Below are 22,910 nucleotides of genomic sequence, written 5' to 3' on the forward strand. Positions count from 1 at the left end.
CTTTCAAAACCTGATGCATAATAAAAACTCAGTACTTGTTACCTAAATTAATAATAACTTTCATTGCTACTTTTATTATTACTACTTCTTGTTACTTCCTATCCTTGGTTGGCAAGTTATATAGCTAAGGGACTATAGAACAGTCCAGAGATTGTTCTTGAATGTTCTTTCTGTTTCCTCAAAATGAATCGTCTCTTTGTAGATCTTGTTTTGGAGTGAACTTCCTTCTTATTACAAAATGCAAAGTTATACAAGATTCTTCCAGAAGAGTTTCATTGGGAGGTATTTTAAACAGAAAGATAAAAAAAAAAAACTTGCCCTGGCTTTTTTTTTTTTTTTAAATTTTAAAGAATTAACTAACCTTTAAAAAAAATCTTTAAGGTATAATTTATAATTCACACACTATAAAATTTACCCATTTAAAATATATAATTCAGTGATTAAAAAAGTTTTTTTATTCATGGCTGTATTAATGCAACTATCAGCATAATGTATATTTAGAACATTTTTATCAAACCAAATGAAACCTCATACCCGTTAACAGTCAATCCCTAATCTCTACTCCCCACAGCCTTTGGCAACTACTAATCTATTTTCTGTGTATTTAGATTTGCCTATTCTAGACATCTCATATAAATGAAATCATGAAATATGTAGTCTTTTGTGGCTGACGTCTTTTCACTTAGCATATTTTCAGGACTCACCCATGCAGTAGCACGTATCAGTACTGCATCTTTATGGCCAAATAATATTCCATTGTATAGACATACCACATTTGTTTGTCCCTTTATCAGTTGATGGATGTTTGAACTGTTTCTACTTTTTGACTACTGTGAATAGTGTTGCTCTGAACATTCATGTACAAATTTTTACGTGGACATATATTTTCGGATCTTTTGGTTGTGTATCTAGGAGCAGAATGGTAACTATGTTTATTAATTGTTTAAAGAACTGCCAGATCGTTCTCCAGACTGTCTATTCCAACTTGAACACCCATCAGCAATGTCCGAAGGCTCCAGTCTCTTCAGATCCTCATGAGCTCTCATCTCATCGCACGTCTTTTTGACCCTAGTTAGTGTGGTGGCTGTCAGATGGTGTCTCCTTGTGATTTCCATTCGTATTTCCCTAACGCCAGTGACAGTGGGCATCTTTCATGGGCTTGTTGGCCATTTGTGTGCCTTTGCAGAAAAAGTCTGTTCAAGTCCTTACCCCCTTTTTAAGCTGGGCTATATGTCTTTTGGTTATTGAGTCTGCAAGAGTTCTTGATGCACTCTGGATGCAGACACCTTGCAGACACGTGAGTTGCACATCTTTGTTGTTGCTTCCGCTTTCCTGCCAGTGTCATCTGCGGCACAGAGGTTTGTGATTTTCAAAGTCTGTATTTATTTGGCCACATCAGCTCTTTGTTGCGGTGCACAGCCTTTGTTACCCTGTGACGTGTGAGAACTTAGTTCCCTGACCAGGGATCGAACCCACATCCCCTGCCCTGGAAGGCAGATTCTTAACCAGTGGACCACAGGGGAAGTCCGTAAAGGTTTCTTATTTTGATTTTGTCCAATTTATCCTTTCCCCCGCCCCTTTACCTGTGGTTTTTTGTTTTTTGGTTTTTTTTTTTGGCATATCTAAGAAAACTTTGTCTAATCCAAGATCATATAGGTTATATTTCCTTTCAGGAGTTTTGTAGTTTTCTTACGTTTAGGTCTGTGATCTTTTTTTGAGTTAGCTCTGCGTATGGTGTGGGGTAAAGCTTAATGTCATTTTTTGCAGGTAGCTATCCAGTTTTCTTCTCACCATTTGTGGAAAAGACTATTCTTTTCCCATTGAATTGTCTGGGTACCTTACTCCAACTTTCCTCCCCAAATTTTACTTTGTTTGTTAGTTCTCAGACCTGTCAGCTTCCACCACGGTTCAGGCTCTCTCTCTAAATATTTCAGACTCAGTCTATCACCTTCTCAGCTGTTTGTTACTTAAATTAAATAATAGGGTTTTTGCCACGGAAAGTGGCAAACTTCTTAGTGTGATAGATGTTAATTTTAGAGTGTTGATAATAGCTTTCACACATTGAGTACTTTCTTGTGCTAAGCATTATTAATACTTTTTTATATGTTGTAGGGGGAAACACCATTGAATTCAAAGAAATTTAATAAGCTGTCTGGGCAAGTGCTAGTATAATTTCTGTTGCAGGTGCTGTCTTCTCTCCTTGTTGGTTGGGATTTAGGGGTAGCCCAATGGTGACTGCTTGTTCTTTATACACTCAGGCTAAAAGTGAAGCCTACTCATATATACCAAGTTTCCAGGCAGACTTCCAACTTGGGCGAGATCTGGCAAAAAAAAAAACCCACGCTAACTGAATTTTTTCTGTTGAGGGCTTCTCTTTTTCATGTTTTCTAAATGTTGGAGTGCTCTGTGGCTTAGTTTGCAAACTTCTGTTCCCTTTAGGAAAAAGACAGTCTTTCTCTCCCTTCTGCATCTTAATGCAAAGTAAACTAGCTATTATTCCTCATATATGCTGCTCACTTTGGTCATGCTTTGGTCCGTGCTTTGGCCCAAACTTTTCCTTCTGCCTCCAATATCATGTAGCATCACATTCCTCCTCCTCTGCATTCCTGAATTCTGTCTGTTCTGTAAATCCATCCCTAGATATATGTCACTTTTCTTTGAAGATAATCTTGCTGCTGAAAATCATGTGTTCCCCTTGGCTTCTTACAGTATTGAATATATTTTTTGTGTTGTTCTTATGTCAGAGGTTACCCCTTTTATCGTAAAGATGTCTATTTCTTTTTTGAACAATAAAACAGGCAAAATATAGAATATGAAATAAAAATACTAAGTAGATATATTCATTTTATTTCTTGTTTTAAGCTCTTTTGGAAAAGAAACTTTCTTTTTGTGTTGGTGATTGTTGATATTCTGATGTTCAGTGGAGTAAATGAATGCACCTTAAGAAAAAATTTACTTGTGGGAGGCAGGGAAGCGGATAATGGTATATTTACTGTCTGATTAGAGGAAAGTTTGGGTTTTAAAGTCCCCTTTTGTTTAGGATATATGTTTAGAATCAAGGAAGGAACATAGAAAAAGGTAAGGTTTTATTAGTGGGCTACTGGAGGATTTTTAAAATTTAGTTTTCAGTGTGGATTAAGAAGTATTAAAAATAATAAGCATTGTTGCCTTTATGTAATTCTACTTGTCTTTAGACTGATGTAATCCAGGAGACGTGACTGACTGAAATGTGTGTGTATCTTCTGACTTCTGTTATGAGACTGTAGCGTTAGGAAATATGATCAGCCTAAAGCAACCTCCAGGCTTCTTTATGAAAGCTGTTAAATTAAACTGATTTTTAAAGAATGGGAAATTTTCTTTTGTCAGCAGAGATTTGATTTGTTTAATCTTAACTTAGACTTCGGTTGCTTGAATAAAATTTCAGGGCTTCTTTCTAGTATTGATTTTCTTAGTTGAGTATTGCTTGGTATTTTAAGAAAGATGATTCCAAGTAGCGGTCTTGAAGTTTGTATGAGAAATTCTTTTCACTGTTAAAACAGTGAAACATAATTAAAGTTTAACATATTTAGCCTGTTATTTGTTTATAAACAATAATGTAATGCAAAAAGATAACTTTTCTTAAAACTCCTATAAGACCTTTATACTATCATTAGAATTCTAGAGCTATTTAATGGATGATGACAACGCCTCGAAATGAATATTCTAAAGTAAGTCAATGTTAATCCATGCTTATTATGTGCCAGCTGTTGTTTTTTAGAGCATTATGTGTATTAATTCAATCCTCACAATAACTCTGTGAGGTAAATATTATTATTCTTGCTACCAGAGGAAAACTCAGGCAAATAAAGCAATTTGCTCAAAGTTGCACAGTTAATAAAGACCATATTCAGGAATAAACCGAGGTAGTCTGGTTGCAGAATCCATACTCTCTTTCCTCCCTTCTTTATTTTTAGCATGCTTATCAAAGTTGTATACATAAACATAGGGTATAGAATGTAACTGGATTCCCCACTGGCTCAGCAGTAAAGAATCTGCCTGCAGTGCAGGAGATGGGAATTCCATCCCTGGGCCAGGAAGACTCTTTGGAGGAGGAAATGGCAACCTATTCCATTATTCTTGCTGGGAAAATCCCGTGGACAGAGGACCCTAACAGGGTCGTAAAGAGTCCTAAAGAGTCGGATATGACTAACCGACTGAACGCACACACATAAAGAACTATTATATAGTTCTCTAGGATTTATCATGAAAAATAGCATGCTCTTATTCCCCCCTCCTGTAGGCACATACATTTATCTGATAACTTGGTGTTTATTACGTGTTTATTAAATAACATGGTGGTTTTGTTGCCTGTAGGCAATGGGCATTTTTCACTTGTAGGCATGATCTGTTGACTTCTGCTATTGAAAATGATTATTTAGCTATTGTCCACCCCTCCCACTCAACATCTGTATCCTTCCAATCCTTTTATAGTTATTTCATAATTTTGGTTAGATCAGTATTTGATGTTTACATTAGTTTCTTTTGTGAACACCATCCTCATCTGAACCATATTATAAATTGCTTAGTTTTTCCTGACATTCCCTTTTCCTTGAAGATGCAGTCGCCTTTTCCTTTGATCTAATCTTTTATTTACTTACCCCTAATTCATGTCTCTGTCCGTTGTCTCAGTTATATACATTTTCTATCAGTTTCTTATTCTGGAGGAAATCTCTCCTGGAGAGATTGATTCCAGATGGCAGAGCAGAAAGACATGCGCTCATCTCTTCATGTAAGAGTACCAGAATACAACCAGCTGTTGAACAGCTATCCGCAGGGGGACTCTGGAACTCACCAAAAAGAAAAAAAGGGGGGACTCTTTCCTGAAATCCTTTATGGCAGTCATGTTAGAGTCTTTGTTATTGTAGGTATTCCTTTATCCTGTTCGTGTGCTGGGTCTCCTCTTGCTTGTTTTTTTTGGTTTATTACCTTACCATGGTGGAACATATCTCCCAGTAACTTCTTGAGAAAGAAAGATCATGGGAGATATTAATAAATTTATTTGAGACTTTGCAAGTCTGAGGAGGCTGTAACTTTACATTGACCGCCTATAGAATTCTTGCTGGAAATAACCTTTCCTCAGAATTTTGATGGCATTGCTCTATTACCTTTTAGTTTCCAGTATTGTTATCAAAAAGCCTGATGAAATTCTAATTATCTATTCTTTGTGTACTGACCTCTTTTTACTCTCCAGAAAATATGTAGGCTCCTGTTTGTCTGCAGTTTCGTAAGTTTCACAGACCCTTGCTATGAATCTGTTTTCACTAGTTGTGCTGGGTTCTTGATGGGCCCTTTAATTCTGGAAATTCTTGTTTTCTCTCCTTGAAAAATTTCTCAGTTCTTTTTTTCGAACCTCCTTTTATTCAGCATTCCTCTGGATTGTTGTTCTACTTCTGCTATTCTTTCTCACCTATTTTTCTGCCCTTTGGTCCAATTTTTTGAATAGTTTTCTCACTTTATTTTCCAGTCTTTCCCCTGAATTTTAAAATTTCTCCTCATATTTTTAGTTTACATGAACTCTTTCTAAAAAATTTTACTGTTACTGTTTTATGTTATGCTATTCCTCTTCACAGTTGGATTATCTTTTCTTACCTCACTAGTATTAATGACATATACTTTCTTCTCTCTTCTTGGTTTATTTCCTTTTGGTTGCTCTTCACCTCTAGTTTTGTCCTTAGCTTTTATTTAGAGCTTTCATCAGGTGTCCACTAATCTTTGGTTGACTTCTTTGTAAAAGTGGGATACGAAAAGCTAACTGGAGACTCTGACTCCCTGTTGCTCTTGTTCAGTCGCTCAGTCATGTACGACTCTTTGTGACCCCAGGACTGCAGCACACCAGGCTTCCCTGTCCTTCACCATCTCCCGGAGTTTGCTCAAACTCATGTCCACTGAGTCAGTGATGACAGCCAGCCATCTCATCCTCTGTCATCCCCTTCTCCTCCTGCCTTCAGTCTTTCCCAGCATCAGGGTCTTTTCCAATGACTTAGCACTTTGCATCAGGTAGACAAAGTATTGGAGCTTCAGCTTCAGCATCAGTCCTTCCAATGAATATTCAGGACTGATTTCCTTTAGGATTAACTGGTTGGATCTCCTTGCAGTCCAAGAGACTCTCAAGAGTGTTCTCCAGCACCATAGTTTGAAGGCATTGGTTCTTTGGCACCGCTTTTTCATTGTTGAGCTCTCACATCCATACATGACTACTGAATCCATGAATAGAGGTTGTCTATATGAGCTTTACTTGAGATGGTCAGCCTAGGCAGTCTCACTAGTGTAACAATAGAAACAGCTATAACAGCAGTCTCCCCAAGTCTTTGTGCTTAACACAATGAAGATATATCTTTCACTCACATTAAGTCTAGTATTAATGTTCCTGATCAGCTAGAACCTTCTTTGTGGGCATTTATTTGTCATTCTTGAGATGGTGCCAAAGGAACTTCTACATCTAGTTACCATGGAAGATAGGATAGGGATTTTTGTGGCTGAGAATTTTATTGACATATAGTTGATTTACAGAGTAATGCCAATTTCTGCTATACAGCAAAGTGACTCAGTAATACACATGCATTCTTTTTAAAAAATATTCTTTTCCATTATTGTTTATCACGAGATACTGAGTATAGTTCCCTGTGCTACACAGTAGGAGTTTGTTGTTTATCCATCCTACATGGAATCCTTTACCTCTACTAATCCCAAACTCCCAGTAGTTCTCCCCACTATATCCTTTCCCCTTGACAAGCACAAGTCTGCTCTCTATATCTGTGAGTATGTTTCTGATTTGTAGATAGGTTTATTTGCGCCATATTTTAAATTCCACATATAAGTGGTGTCATATGCTATTTGTCATTCTCTTTCTGACTTCACTTACTGTGATAATCTTGGTGAAGTGAAAGTTGCTCAGTTGTGTCTGACTCTTGTGACCCCATGGACTATACAGTCCTTGGAATTCTCCAGGCCAGAATACCAGAATGGGTAGCCTTATCCTTCTCCAGGGGATCTTCCCAACCCAGGGATCAAACCCAGGTCTCCTGCATTGGAACTGAGCTATCAGCCCCATGATAATTTTCAGTCACATCTGTGTTTCATTCATTTTTATGGCTGAGTAGTATTCTATTGTATATATGCACCACATTTTTATCCATTCATCTGTTTGTGTCCTAGCTATTATAAATAGTGCTGCAAATAGGAAAAGGAGTACGTCAAGGTTGTATATTGTCACCCTGCTTATTTAACTTATATGCAGAGTCCATCATGAGAAACGCTGGGCTGGATGAAGCACAGGCTGAAATTAAGATTGCCGGGAGAAATATCAATAACCTCAGATATACAGATGACACCACCCTTATGGCAGAAAGTGAAGAGGAACTAAAAAGCCCCTTGATGAGAGTGAAAGAGGAGAGTGAAAAAGTTGGCTTAAAGCTCAACGTTCAGAAAATGAAGATCATGGCATCCGGTCCCATCACTTCATGGGAAATAGATGGGGAAATAATGTCAGTGTCTGGGCTCCAAAATCACTGCAGATGGTGATTGCAGCCATGAAATTAAAAGATGCTTACTCCTTGGAAGGAAAGTTATGACCAATCTAGATAGCATATTGAAAAGCAGAGATATTTGCCAACAAAGGTCCATCTTGTCAAGGCTATAGTTTTTCCAGTGGTCATGTATGGATGTGAGAGTTGGACTGTGAAGAAAGCTGAGTGCCGAAGAATTGATGCTTTTGAACTGTGGTGTTGGAGAAGACTCTTGAGAGTCCCTTGGACTGCAAGGAGATCCAACCAGTCCATCCTAAGGAAATCAGTCCTGAATATTCATTGGAAGGACTGATGCTGAAGCTGAAACTCCAATACTTTGGTCACCTCATGCGAAGAGTTGACTCATTGGAAAAGACCCTGATGCTGGGAGGGATTGAGGGCAGGAGGAGAAGGGGACAACAGAGGATGAGATGGCTGGATGGCATCATGGACTCGATGGACATGAGTTTGAGTGAGCTCCGGGAGTTGGTGATGGACAGGGAGGCCTGGCATGCTGCGATTCATGGGCTTGCAAACAGTTGGACACAACTGAGCAACTGAACTGACCTGATGAACATAAGGATGCATGTATCTTTTCAAATTATAGTTTTGTCTGGGTATATACCAGGAGTGAGATTGCTGGATCATATGGTAATTCTGTTTTTCGTTTTCTGAGGAACCTCCCATAAGTTGACTGCACCAACTTACATTCCCATCAACAGTGTAGGAAGATTCCCTTTTCTCCATACCCTCTCCAGCATTTATTATTTGTAGACTTTTTAACGGTAGCCGTTCTCACCAGTGTGAAATGATACCTCTTTGAAGTTTTGATTTGCATTTGAGGAAGACATACAGATGGCCAGTGTTTTTTTGTAGCCACTGGCTTAGCTGGGAGGAAAGAGCCCCATTTTGTAGTGTCTGCTGCGTGGCATAAGTGCTCCGTTATGGCCAGCTTCGTGCTCTCAGCATGGTGTAGTGACATCGTGTGACGGCGTGCAGAATGTGGAAGAGATATGCACAGTTGACTTTCAGTTGTGCCCCCTCTGGCATGGAATTCTGGGAGCTGACCGAAGTAAAGAACTAGGAATTTCAGCATCTGGCTTGTTGACATTTTCTTTATCCTCCTGTTTCGGTATGGCAGGTATTTACTTTTATTGCTGCCCTAAGAAATGCAAACTTAGTGACTTAAAAATAACACAGATTTACAGGCACACCTCATTTCATTGCCCTTTGTTTTATCACACTTTAACCCAGATTTTGCATTTTTTACAGATTGAAGGTTTGTGGCAACCCTACCTCGAGCAAGACTGTTTGCACCAGTTTTTCTAACAGCATTTGCTCACTTGTGTCTCTATGTCACATTTTGGTAATTCTTGCAATATTTCAGATATTTTCATTATTATTTTCTTTGCTATAATGGTCTGTGAGGGATCATTGACATCACTGTTACAAATTTTTAGGGGTGCCGCAAACCACAGGCATATATGGGAGCGAACCAAATGTGTATGTTCTGACTGCCCCACTGACCAGCCAGTCCCCTTCTCTCCCCCACTTCCTGGGCCTCCCTGTTTCCTGAGACATAACAGCTTTGAACTAGAGCAGTTAATGACCTGATAGTAGTCTGTAAGTTGTTCAAATGAAAGGAGGAGTCCCACATCTCTCACTTTAAATCAAAAGCAAGATGTGGTTAGGCTTAGTGAGGAAGGCATGTTGAAAGCTTAGGTGGGCTAAACGCTTGGTCTCTTGCACCAAACAGATAGCCAAGCTGTGAGCGCAAAGGAAACGTTCTCGAAGGAAATTAACGGTACTACTGCAGTCAGCACACGAATGATGAGAAAGTGAAGTGGCCTAACTGCTGATGTGGAGGAAGTTTCTGTGGTCTGGACAGAAGGTGAAACCAGCCACAGCATTCCCTTAAGCCAAAGCCTAATCCAGAGCATGACTAATTCTTCAGCTCTGTGAAGGCTGGCAGAGGTGAGGATGCTGCAGAAGATAAGTTTGAAACTGGCAGAGGTTCATTCATGATGTTTAAGGAAAGAGACCTTAGTGACATGAAAGTGCAAGGTGAAACAGCAAGTGCCAATACAGAAACTGCAGTGAGTGATTCGGAAGAATCGAGATGATGAATGAAGGTGACTGTACTAAACAACAGATTTTCCGTGTAGACAGAACATCCTTCTATTGGAAGAAGAAGCCATCCAGGATGGGCCTGACATCAGTGATTCAAAGACTAGGCTGACTCTTGTTAAGGGCTAGTGCAGCTGGTGACTTTCATTTGAAGCTGTTGCTCATTTTCCGTTCCCAGGGCCCTTAAGAATTATGCTAATGTTATGCTAAAATTGTGCTACTCTGCTTGTGCTCTGTAAATGGAACGACAAAGCCAGATGACAGCACATCTATTTACAACATGGTTTACTGAATTTATTTTAAGCCCACTGTTAAGACCTCCTGCTCATAGAAAAAAAAATTAAAAGATTCCTTTCAAAATATTATTGCTCATTGACAATGCAGGTGGTCACCCAAAGCTGTGGTGAAGATGTACGAGATTCATGTCATTTTCATGCTTGCTAATACAGTATACAGGCCACAGATCAAGAACTCATTTTGACTTTCAAGTCTTCTACTTTAAAAAAGATATTTTGTAAGGCTATAGTGGTCACAGACAGTGATTCCTCTGATGGATGTGGGCAGTCAATTGGAAACCTTTAGGGAAGGGTACTCCTTGGAAGAAAAGTTATGACCAACCTAGATAGTATATTCAAAAGCAGAGACATTACTTTGCCGACTAAGGTCCGTCTAGTCAAGGCTATGGTTTTTCCTGTGGTCATGTATGGATGTGAGAGTTGGACTGTGAAGAAGGCTGAGCACCGAAGAGTTGATGCTTTTGAACTGTGGTGTTGGAGAAGACTCTTGAGAGTCCCTTGGACTGCAAGGAGATCCAACCAGTCCATCCTAAAGGAGATCAGCCCTGGGATTTCTTTGGAAGGAATGATGCTAAAGCTGAAACTCCAGTACTTTGGCCACCTCATGCGAAGAGTTGACTCATTGGAAAAGACTCTGATGCTGAGAGGGATTGGGGCCAGGAGGAGAAGGGGACGACAGAGGATGAGATGGCTGGATGGCATCACTGACTCGATGGACGTGAGTCTGAGTGAACTCTGGGAGATGGTGATGGACAGGGAGGCCTGGCGTGCTGCGGTTCATGGGGTCGCAAAGAGTCGGACACAACTGAGCGACTGAACTGAACTCACCATTCTAAATGCTATTAAGAGCATTTATGATTCATGAGAAGAGGTGATAATATCAACATTCACAGGAGTTAGAAGAAGTTGATTCCAGCCTTTGTGAATGACTTGCAGGGGAGGGAGTCAAGACTCCAGTGGAGGAAGTAATTGCATATGTGGTACATATAGCAAGAGAACTAGAATTAGGAGCAGAGCCTGAGGATGTGGACGCAGAGTTCCAAAGAATAGCAAGAGAGAGAAGAAAGTCTTCCTAAGCGAACAGTGCAAAGAAATAGGGGAAAACAATAGAATGGGAAAGACTAGAGATCTCTTCAAGAAAATTAGAGATACCAAGGGAACATTTCATACAAAGAGGGAAACAATAAAGGACAGAAATCGTATGGACTTAACAGAAGCAGAACTCTTGCCTAGAGAATCCCATGGACGGAGGAGCCTGGTAGGCTATAGTCGGACATGACTGAGTGACTTCACTTTCACTTTTCATTTTCATGCACTGGAGAAGGAAATGGCAACCCACTCCAGTGTTCTTGCCTGGAGAATCCCGGGGACAGAGGAGCCTGGTGGGCTGTGTCTATAGGGTCGCACGGAGTTGGACATGACTGAGCGACTTCACTTTCACTTTTCACTTCCATGCATTGGAGAAGGAAATGGCAACCCACTCCAGTGTTCTTGCCTGGAGAATCCCAGGGACAGAGGAGCCTGGTGGGCTGTGTCTATAGGGTCGCACGGAGTTGGACACAGCTGATGCAACTTAGCAGTAGCAGCAGCAACAAAAGCAGAGCTATTAAGAAGTGGCAAGATTACACAGAACTATACAAAAAAGATCTTGACGACCTGGATTACCATGATGGTGTGATCACTTACCTAGAGCCTGACATCCTGGAATGTGAAGTCGAGAGGGCCTTAGGCAGCATCACTGTGAACAAAGCTAGTGGAGGCAATAGAATTCCACCTAAGCTGTTTCAAATCCTGAAAGATGACGCTGTTAAAGTGCTGCACTCAGTATCCCAGCAAATTGGGAAAACTCAACAGTGAACATAAGACCGGAAAAGGTCTGTTTTCATTCCAGTGCCAAAGAATGTTCAAACTACCACACAATTGCACTCATTTCACACACTAGCAAAGTAGTGCTCAAAATCCTCCAAACTAGGCTTCAACAGTACTGGAACCAAGAACTTCCAGATGTACCAACTGGATTTAGAAAAGTCAGAGGAACCAGAGATCAAATTGCCAACATCTGTTGGATCATGGAAAAAGCAAGAGAATTCCAGAAAAACATCTACTTCCACTTCATTGACTGCACTAAAGCCTTTGACTGTGTGGATCACAACAAATTGTGGAAAATTCTTAAAGAGATGGGTATACCAGACCACCTTACCTGCCTCTTAAGAAATCTGTATGCAGGTCAAGAAGCAACAGTTAGAACTGGACATGGAACAGCAGACTGTTTCCAAATTGGGAAAGGAGTACGTCAAGGCTGCATATTGTCACCCTGCTTATTTAACTCATATGCAGAGTACATATGCAAAATGCTGGGCTGGTTGAAGCACAAACTGGAATCAAGATTGCCAGGAGAAATATCAACAACCCCAGAGAGGCAGATGACACCACCCTTATGGCAGAAAGCAAAGAGGAAATATTTTTACTTCTTGATGAAGGTGAAAGAGGAGAATGAAAATGCTGGCTTAAAACTCAGCATTCAAAAAATGAAGATCATGACATCTGGTCCCATCACTTCATGGCTATTAGATGGGAAAACAATGACAGACTTTTATTTTCTTGGGCTCCAAAATAACTGGGGACAGTGACTGCAGCCATGAAATTTAAAAAATGCTTGCCCCTTTGAAGAAAAGCTGTGACAAACCTAGACAGTATTAAAAGCAGAGACATTGCTTTACCAACAAAGGTCTGTGTAGTCAAAGCTATGGTTTTTACAGTAGTCATGTATGGATGTGAGAGTTGGACGTAAAGAAGGCTGACCACCAAAGAACTGATGCTTTCGAATTGTGGTGTTGGAGAAGACTCTTGAGAGTCCCTTGGACTGCAGGGAGATCAATCCTAAATTAAATCAATCCTGAATATTCATTGGAAGGACTGATGCTGAAGCTGAAACTCCAGTACTTTGGCCACCTGATGTGAAGAGCCGGCTCATTGGAAAAGACCCTGATGCTGGGAAAGATTGAAGACAGGAAGAGAAGGGCATAACGGAGGACTAGATGGTTGGATGGCATCACAGACTCAATGGACATGAGTTTGAGCAAGCTCTGGGAGATGGTGAAGGACGGGGAAGCCTGGCATGCTGCAGTCCATGGGGTTGCAAAGAGTTGGACAGGACTGAGCGACTGAACAGCAACAATATGATAAAACTTGAACAGATGAGGAGTTGCTTCATAATGATGAGCAAAGAAATGGTATTTTGAGACAGAATCTACTCCTGATGGGGATGCTGTAAAGAGTGTTGTTAGGACAACAAAGAACTTAGAATAATTCATAAATTCAGTTGATAAAGCAGTTGTAGGCTTTGAGAGGACTGGCTCCAGTTTTGAAAGAAATTTTCCTGTGGGTAAAATACTGTCAAGCAGCACTGCATGATTCCTCCTTTATGAAAGGAAGAGTCCATCGATGTGGCAAACTGCGTTGTTGTTTCATATTAAGAAATTGCTGTAGTCAGCCCAACCTTCAGCAACCACCACCCTGATCAGTCAGCAGCCACTGAGGCAAGACCTTCCACCAGTGAAAAGATTATGATTCAGGGAAAGCTCAGATGATGGTTAACATTTTTTTAGCAATAAAGTTGTCTTTAATTAAGGTATGTACTTTTTTTATACATAATCCTGTTGAATCTTAGTAGCCCACATTATAGAATAAACATAACTTTTTTATGAACAGGGGAACCAAAAATTTTGTGTAACTCCTTTTATCGCTGTACTGTGGTCTGGACGCAAACCTTCAGTATTTCCAGGGTATGCCTTTATATGTGCATTTATTTCCTTTATGCGTGGACGCTCAGGTGCCTTCCATATGTTGGTTATCGTGTACAATGTTCAGATGAACATGAGAATGCTTTTATCTTCTCACATTAGTATTTTCATTTTCTTCAGATAAAAACTTGGACGTGAAATTGCTGGATCATGTGGTGGTTCTGTTTTTACTTTTTGAGGAACCTCCATACTGGTTTTCACAGCAGCTGCAGCAATTTACAATCTCATCGACCGTGCACCGTGGTTCCCTCCTCTCCACCTGCCCACCCCCACTTGAGCATCTTTGTTATAGTCATTCTGACAAGTGTGCAGTGGTACTTCGTTGTGGTTTCCCTTTGTATTTCCCTGATGATTACTGATATTGAGCATCTTTTTATGTACCTTGTGGCCATCTGTATGTCTTCTTTGGAAAAGTCTATTTAGATCTTCTGTCCTAAGGTTTAAAATTAGGATTGTTTGGATTTTTTTTTTTTTGCTATTCAGCTGTATGGAGTCTTTATATCTTTGAATATTAACCTCTAATCAGATATATGGCTTGCAGACATTTTCTTCCATTCAGTGGGTTACCTATTTTGTTGATGGTTTTCATTGCTATAGAGAAACTTTTTAGTTTGTTGTATTCCAAGTCTTATTTTTACCAAGTTATTTTTCTGTTGGAATGTTTATCTTTCTCTTGCTGGCAGTTAAGTATTTTTGTGTGCTAGATACTGTTCCTCTTGTGAGTTTTATGTACTGTAGGCATGTTTGTCATGTTTGTGGCTCTCTTAATTCTTCTTGTGATGTCACTTCAGCATTAAAAATGCCTACTTTTGATGTGATCAAATTTGCAAACCTTTTCCTTTATAGTTACCATTTCCTTTATAGTTATCATTTGTGTCTTGTTTAAAAGTCCAACACTATTACAATGTTATAAAGATATTCTTCTGTATTATATTTTTAGATTTTTGTAGCTTCATCATTGACATTTTTTTTTAACTTAAAACTTTTTACTTTGTATTGGGGTATAGCCAATTAACAATGTTGTGGTAGTTTCAAGTGAACAGCGAGGGGACTCAGCCATACATATACACGTATCTATTCCTTTGAAACCCCCCTTCCATCTGTACTGGCATATAACATTAAGCAGAGTTCCATGTGCTATACAATAGGTCCTTGTTGGTATCCATTTTAAATATAGCAGTGTGTACATGACCTTCCCAAACTCCCTAATTATCCCTTTCTCCCTGCCTTCCTTCCCTTCAACCTTAATTTCATTTTCTAAGTTTGTAAGTCTCTTTCTGTTTTGTAAGTAAGTTCATTGGTATCGTTTCTTATAGATTCCACATATCAGGAATGTCATATAATATTTTTGCCCTCTGTCTGACTTCACTCAGTATCACACTGTAGGTCCATCCATGCTGCTGCAAGGGGCATTTCATTCTTTTTAATGGCTGAGTAATATTCCATTGTGTATCTGTACCACATCTTCATCCATCCCTCTGTGGATGAACTTTTAGGTTGCACTGACATTTAATCAATCTGGGACTGATTTTTGAGTATAACATGAGAGCTAGAAGTTCATTATATTAGAACAAAACCAAAAATTTTCATCCTGGGACCATTTATGAAAATGCCCTTCCATCCCTGCTAATCTGCATGCGTATTATGTTTAAAGTTAAATTATTATACTTATGTGTGGGTGTGCTTCTGGCTCCATCAGTCATTTTCCCTATTTCTGCACCAATATGTTATCTTAATTACTGTGGCTTTATAATAATTCTCACCTGGTCAGCAGGTCCTCTTGTATTCTACTTGAGTGTCTGGTTATTCTAGCCCTCTGTTCTCATATATAAATCATATTTTGAGTCATAATCAGGTTTTCAAGTTTATCTCCCACACCCATGTTGAAATTTTGGTTGGAATTACCTTAAGTCAAACTCCAGTACTTTGGCCACCTCATTCGAAGAGTTGACTCATTGGAAAAGACTCTGATGCTGGGAGGGATTGGGGGCAGGAGGAGAAGGGGACGACCGAGGATGAGATGGCTGGATGGCATCACTGACTCGATGGACGTGAGTCTGAGTGAACTCTGGGAGTTGGTGATGGACCGGGAGGCCTGGCGTGCTGCGATTCATGGGGTCGCAAAGAGTCGGACATGACTGAGCAACTGAACTGAACTGAACTGAAGTCTTTGGAGCATTTTGGGGAGTTTGAGCATCTGTATAATATTGGATCATTCAGTCTGTAAACATTATACATATTTTCATTTACTTAGATATTCTTTAACTTTTTCCAGTAAAGTTTTACATTTTTTCTTGCAATTTTTTTGTTTCCTTTAATGCATGGTTTTTGATGGTATCTTTTTAAAATTACATTTTGCAACTCATTCTTGCAGAAGTTTAGAATGGCAGTAGGATTTTTATGTAATGTCTTTGTGTTCTTATTTTAACTGTTTATTAGTTGTATCACTTCTGTGTAAATGATGTTAGATTTTCTGTGGGGAAAATCTTTTTATCTATGAATGACAGTTGTGTTTCTTCCTGTGAAAATAGGCCTTTGAAATCTGTTAATCATGTCCATGGTTTTCTTTATAGTTATATTTTTATCACCCCCAAATTTTTGTCAGACACAATGTTTAGTTTTCCATGTGTTTGAATTTTATACTAATGGAGTGATTCCATAGTATTCTGGTACTTGCTTTTCGCCCCTAGTGTAGACTGAACTGTGTACCCCTGCATTTACTTGTTGAGGCCCAAACCCTCAATTTGATTTGGGGTTAGGACTTTGGAACTTAATTAGGTTTAGACGAGATGATGACCATGGGGCCCTCATGGTGTGCTTAGTGCCCTTTCCAGAAGAGAAACCAGAGAGCCTGTTCTTGCTGTTTCTCCCCATAAGGACGTGCAAGAATGCAATGAGCAGGTGGTTGTCTTCAAGCCAAAAAGATGCCACTCACCAGAAACCAGCTATCCTGCCACCTCGGTCTTGAACCTCTAGCCTCCAGAATTGTGAGAAAATATGTTTCTGTTAGTCATCCGTTTGTGGGTTTTTGTTTTTTTTTTAATGGCAACTTGAGCTCTGGTAACTCCTTTTTCCCACATTAATTTTTTGAGAATTGTTCATATTGGTGGGTATAATTTACTTAATTTTTACTTCTTATAGGATTCCGCTATACAAGCATACTGTAACTTACGTGATTGGTGAGCATTTGGGTTATTTCCAGCTTTTTTTGTTGTGATTGTTGGTGGTGCCTTTGTGAGCATTCTTGTGTGTTTCTTGGTGTACAGGTTAAGACTTTGTTATGGATATGTAGTTGTCAATATTCTGCTGTTTTTGAGCTTCAGGAACAGTGGTTTCATATGGGTTAGCATTGTGCCTAGGAGTAGAGTGCTGAATTGTAAAACTTCTTGCCTGAGTGATTTTACCATTTGCCTTTCCACTGCTACCACGAGAATTTCTGTGGCTCCATATCTTTGTCAACATTTGATATTGTCATACTTTTATATTTTTGCTCATACGGTACGTGTCGAGTTATTTCATTGTTACTTTAATTTGTATTTCACTTCATAACTAATGAGGTTTAGCATCTTTTCATTTGTTTATGGACCATCATATATTCTTTCCTGGGAAATTTCTTGTTCATGATTTTGCCCAATTTTATATTGCAGTGTTTGAGAAGCTGATTCTTTTTTTTACTGGGACATGAACTGCTTGGTGACTTTAGTAAATATTTGTTGAGTCAATTCTTGGTTTTAAGCTGTGCTTACATAAAGATAAGTAAGCTGGATAAACTCTTACCTCAGTTTGCACTTAAACTTACTTAATTGAGAGCACCAAACTTCTGTTCTTTCTTTTAAAATATAGATTAGCTCCATGAATTGTTTATAACACTATCTCTTTGTTTCAGTTTACCCATTTATACAATGTACTTTGACTAGTTGATATCTCGTTTCCCTTTTACCAGTGTCTACAATTCATGTGTCTTATATTTTTCTTGTTGGTTTTTAAAGCTGAGAAATAAATTTTATTACACTGGAAAATATTAAGTGCTGCTTTTTTATTATGCTTTTGCTTTTTTTAAAAAAAAATTTGAAATGTTGGGGTTTGTTTCTATTAAGATATAATAGGTTAGTTCTCCAAGGACTATTCTCTTAGATGAATTTCCAAGACAGATTACTGTCTTTTATTTTCAAATTTTTATAAAACTGTTAAACCTAAAAATTGGATTCTAACATATATGAATTATTCTTTCTCAGAGTGAAGATACACAACAGCAAATCATCAGGGAGACATTCCATTTGGTATCTAAGAGAGATGAAAATGTTTGTAATTTCCTAGAAGGAGGATTGTAAGTAAAACATTTCATGGACATTTCTAATCTTTGACTGTATGAGTAGAGTATCACTGTTTAATTGTTTTATTGTAAAATTTCCTAATTTGATCAATTGGATCGGGGAATTAATTGCCTCATATTAGCTATAAATCTAACTTAAATAATTTTTAAGATACTTAATCTTTTTCTTTTAAAATTTTTATAAAGGCATTTTATATAAAGGTAATATGTTCATATGGCAAAAATTCAAACAGAAATATAAAACGTAAACCAAGTCTCCCTCCTCCAACTTTGGTCCTTCTTCCCAGTTTCTTGTGTATCCTTCTAGAAAATTAGTTTTGCACTAACATATAAGAATGTAAGGCTTCCCCAGTAGTTCAGCTGGTAAAGAATCCACCTTCAATGCAGGAGACCCCGGCTGAATTCCTGGGAAGATCTCCTGGAGAAGGGATAGGCTACCCACTCTAGTATTCTTCGGCTTCCCTGGTGGCTCAGATGGTAAAGAATCCATCTGCAATGTGAGTGACCTGGGTTCAATCTCTGGGCTGGGAAGATCCCCTGGAGGAGGGAATGGCAACCCACTCCAGTATTCTTGCTTGGAAAATCCCATGGACAGAGGAGCCTGACAGGCTACAATCCATGGGGTCACAAAGAGTTGGACACTACTGAGCGACTAAACACAGCACATTAAAATAGAACATACTTATGGGATCACACATGTGTTTTGCTTATCATGTTGCTTGTTTGTACTTACATTTTTAAAAGCTTTGCATATAAACCCATTTAGAGCAATCTTATTCTTTTTAATGACTACAGAGTACTCCTTAGGGTGAATGAACCTGCTTTCGTAAAAATTTAGATAGCATCTTTTATTTTATATTATGAACAATTCTGAAGTCTACTTTTCAGATATTATATATGTATGTGTCTAGATAAAATAAGTTTAAATTCAGATAACAGACTTTTCTGTTTTTAAAATGAATAAATAAAAATTGCATATAATTAGTTTCCCAGCTGTTATAAATTTAAATTAATGGGTGTCATGAAAACAGTTTGTTCTCAAATGGTTTCATAGATGTTCCCTTCCATGCTTATATCTTTAATTTCTTACCAGGATATTTTCTCACTGACAATTCAAAAAACTCAACTTTAACTGAACTTCACTGTGAATAATTGGAAATTAGTCAGAGAAACCTACACTTTTCTGTATTTTTAAGGTAGATGATGTATATTATAAAGAATAGTTTTCATAATAGAGAATTCATTCATACCTGACCATAAATTACTTTTTATCATGTAGAAAGTTTCTTGCGTTTCTTAAAAGGTTATATCATGTTGCACTTAAATTTGCAAATACACATATGATTTGTAAATTTTGCTGTTAACTCAAGGCCTACAATTCCATAGTTGATAGATGAACCTGCTTTCTGTTTTTGTATTTTAATTGTAGTTCACTTATGTTGCTTAAACTTCTGTAGTTGACTTGTGTTTGCCAGTACCATCATTTCCCTCTCTTCCAGTCTCCTGATCTTCTAATCTCATAGGAAGTTTATCACCCAGCACAGTGTACTGCCTGTGGTGCATGTGCAAGAAGTTGATTGAGCTAACCAGGGCACTGTTTGATCCAGAAAATATGGTTTGAATTTGTGATTATTCTTTTCAGCCTTATAAAAAGTAGAAAGCAAGTACTGCATCCGAAATGGGGCTGCACATCTGATTTAATACTAGTGTTGTTGCTAACAAGCTGCTTTTCCTGGTTAGGTCACTAAAATTCTTTGTACCTCAGTTTTCTCCTCTTACGTTAAATGAGATATTTGGACTAAGGATTTCTAGAATTCTGTGCTTTTTATATTGTGTGTTACATTCTATACAAGAATTTGAATCAGTATTGTACTATATAGCTTAAAGATGAAATTATAATAAAGTGTGTTTATATCAATATTTTTATTTTCTTTCAAAAATTTTAATTGCCATTTTAAAACTTATAGTTTTAAAATATTCGGTCTTCTTTTACAGCAGAGCCAGACAGAAATGTAAGATAAATGACTACACTGCAGATTCAGGAGGAGGCCTGCTCTCTGTGCTCTCTTTGTCCCTTTCAAGGGTCAGGTGCAAGGACAGTGCATAGTAAATACACAGGGAACCTTTGAAGTGCTTGTACATATTTTTACATTGCATATCTTGTCTAGATAGTAGGAGTTTTCATTCTTGTCCAAGATAATTTTCATTTTTGGTATTAAAGGATGTAAAATAATTAATGAGTGTATACTTAAGGAAGTTTTTCCTGCAAACTTGTAAATTTAGTATTACTTTTACTGAGTAAGAAATAGGGACTTCCTTGGAGGTCCATGTGCAGCGGGCATGGGTTTGATCCCTAGTTGGGGAACTGAGACCCCACAAGCCTCAAAGTGAGCCCAAAGGAAAGAAATAGTTGTTATTTTCCTGGGTCATCTTTGAATGTTCAGTTAGCTCTCATTGTGTTTAGCTTTGATTTTTGTAAACTTAACTATGGAATAGCTAAACTATATTTAGAAAAATGTGTTTATAATGATTACATATTTTTAAAATGCTGAAACTCCAATCCATTAAAAAAACTATTTGGCACAAGATTTGAGTATCTCTTAGCTCAGTTTTCTTGTGCTTCTACTCTAAAACACAATGTGCTTTTGGAAAAGAACTTGATAGTAAGTCTATCCAAAACTGAAGAAGAAATGTCCTTCTTTTTTTTTCTCCTAGTTGATAATCAGTCTCAAGCTATGTAACTTACTGTGACCTATGGGATTAAATCTAGTAAGCACTTAAAAATGCCCTATGGACTCATTTCTGCCTACTTCTCTGGCCTAATCGTGTATATCTTTCATTGATTGAAGCTTTCTTTTTCTTTCTTGAACATAGATATTTCATTCTTGATGAATTTGCTTTTTTATTAGTTTACCTGTATCTGAAATGTTCATCTTGAAATTTTTCTTGTCAGTAAATGTCAGCCGAAACATCAACTCTTTTAACTCCCCATCGAAAGTAGCAAATGTGTCGGTGTGGCATTGTCCTGTTTTGGTTCTCTAAGTAGTTCCTTCCACCTACGTAGTTCACTGTTTCTTATTTGTCCGTTGCTTCTCACCCGTGCTCAGTGCCTGGCACATGGCAAGCGCTCAGTCAATAACTGAGTGAAGGAGCTAAGATGAAGCACTGGCATCTTCTACTTGACTTCTCTGAGGATGACAGCCCCCTAGTTCCCTTGAATGCGGTGGCATTGTTACCTTTCATTTTATAGAAAGTTTAAAAAAAATCATCAGTTTGCTTGAGTTAACGAAAATGTTTTCCAGTTTGTTTCTATAACATTCCAATTGTTTTGTTTTGTCATTTAGATTAATCGGAGGATCTGACAACAAACTGATTTATAGACATTATGCAACATTATATTTTGTCTTCTGTGTGGATTCTTCAGAAAGTGAACTTGGCATTTTAGATCTAATTCAAGTAAGTTAACCCTTGCCTCTTCCTGTCTTAAACAACAACTTTGGCATTTTTGTTTTATAAAACTTCTATGTTCTTAAATTTTCTATAGTGATGTTTTGTCTGGTAAGAAATAAAGTATCCCATAGTAGATGCTGAGTGGGGTAGAGAGGGGTGAGGGATGTAGAAACACACAGACTGGTTTAATCTGGTGGGAACTGACGACAGCTAACGTCTCTGTGCCCGTTTTCCTGTTCACGTAAGTCACCAGAGGAAGCCCTTTACCACATGTATCCAGATCTAACCCAAACCTGCCCCTTCCTGTCTCTGGCAAGTCTCCCTTAATGTCCCTGTAAACTCAAGGTCAGTTATCAGCAAGTTCCTTCAGCCTCTTCTATTAATATTGCCTTCATCTTTTTGCTGTCAGTTAAATCTGGCTTCCCTGATGATAATACCTGCCACCTTCTTCTTAGACAGTAGTTTTCTCTCCTCCTTTCTTCACTTCATTGACCCTGAAGGGTGTTCTCTTTGCTTTTCATTACTTTTTCTAGACTTTTTTCTCTTCTGGAACATTTCCAAACTTTATCTCATGTTCTCAAACTGTACCACTTTCTACCCATGCTTTCTACCCATGCAGTACCCTCTCACTCCCACTCCCTATTCACGGGACACTTTGTCAAAAACTTTCAGTGGTCTGAGATTTTATTCTACCTGCAAGCAAAAACTACTACGGTTTCATGGATGCTAACAAAAGACGGAGGGCGGGGAGTGGTGTTTCTGGTGTAGAAACAAAGGACTTCGTTACGAACAGCAAAAGCAGTAGCCAGAGTGACAACATTTGCTTTCACTGGTTAGTCAAGTCCCACTTCCTAAAGTGTGACTCAATAAGGTGTCTTTTCATAACAGACACCAGGCATGTCTGCCCATGTCCTAGAGGAAGAGAACCTCTTCCAAGCAAAGGAAACGTATCCTTTGCTTCGGAGGGAAACGCTGTCTATTTTCCAAGGCTGTTGGCTATACAAGTTTGCTTGGAAAGTTAATCCACAATAAAGGTAGTTAGCATCTCTGTTCAGATGATGTAGAGGAATGGAAGACCCATGGAGAATTGTCTCCAACAGATACTAGTTCTTAGTTCCATGACATTCACTCCGGTACTACTTGTGTTATAATTCTTGGGTATTTTCACATTCATGTGGGTAATTCATTCAGTACACTGGTATCTTCAAACTGAAATTCCTCTTCTCCAATGAATTTTGCCCATTATCCCACTTCACTACTCACTTTTAGACCTTGTGTTTATCCAGACTTCGATCCCTCACAGTTTCCACTCTCTGCTACCACCTCTTATCTTTTCATATCACAGTTTCTATTACTC

General features: G+C 38.5%; 1 protein-coding gene across 4 annotated transcripts in view; it reads left to right on the forward strand.

The window, feature by feature from the left end:
* AP3S1 (adaptor related protein complex 3 subunit sigma 1) overlaps window positions 1-22,910 on the forward strand; it is a 72,271-nt gene that overhangs the window by 11,802 nt on the left and 37,559 nt on the right. For 3 of the 4 annotated variants that reach the window (XR_011258419.1, XM_069597540.1, XM_069597542.1), the window contains 2 exons: window positions 18,006-18,097; window positions 21,448-21,559. The exons of the other annotated variant lie outside the window; for it this stretch is intronic. Coding sequence is in view for 2 of the 3 variants with exons in the window: in XM_069597540.1 (XP_069453641.1) it covers window positions 18,006-18,097; window positions 21,448-21,559 (204 nt within the window). In the remaining variant the exon portion in view is untranslated. The remainder of the gene's footprint in view (window positions 1-18,005; window positions 18,098-21,447; window positions 21,560-22,910) is intronic. 4 annotated transcript variants of the gene reach the window in all.

The sequence above is a fragment of the Ovis canadensis genome, chromosome 7, assembly GCF_042477335.2.
Source record: "Ovis canadensis isolate MfBH-ARS-UI-01 breed Bighorn chromosome 7, ARS-UI_OviCan_v2, whole genome shotgun sequence".
Classification (NCBI taxonomy): Eukaryota; Metazoa; Chordata; class Mammalia; order Artiodactyla; family Bovidae; genus Ovis; species Ovis canadensis.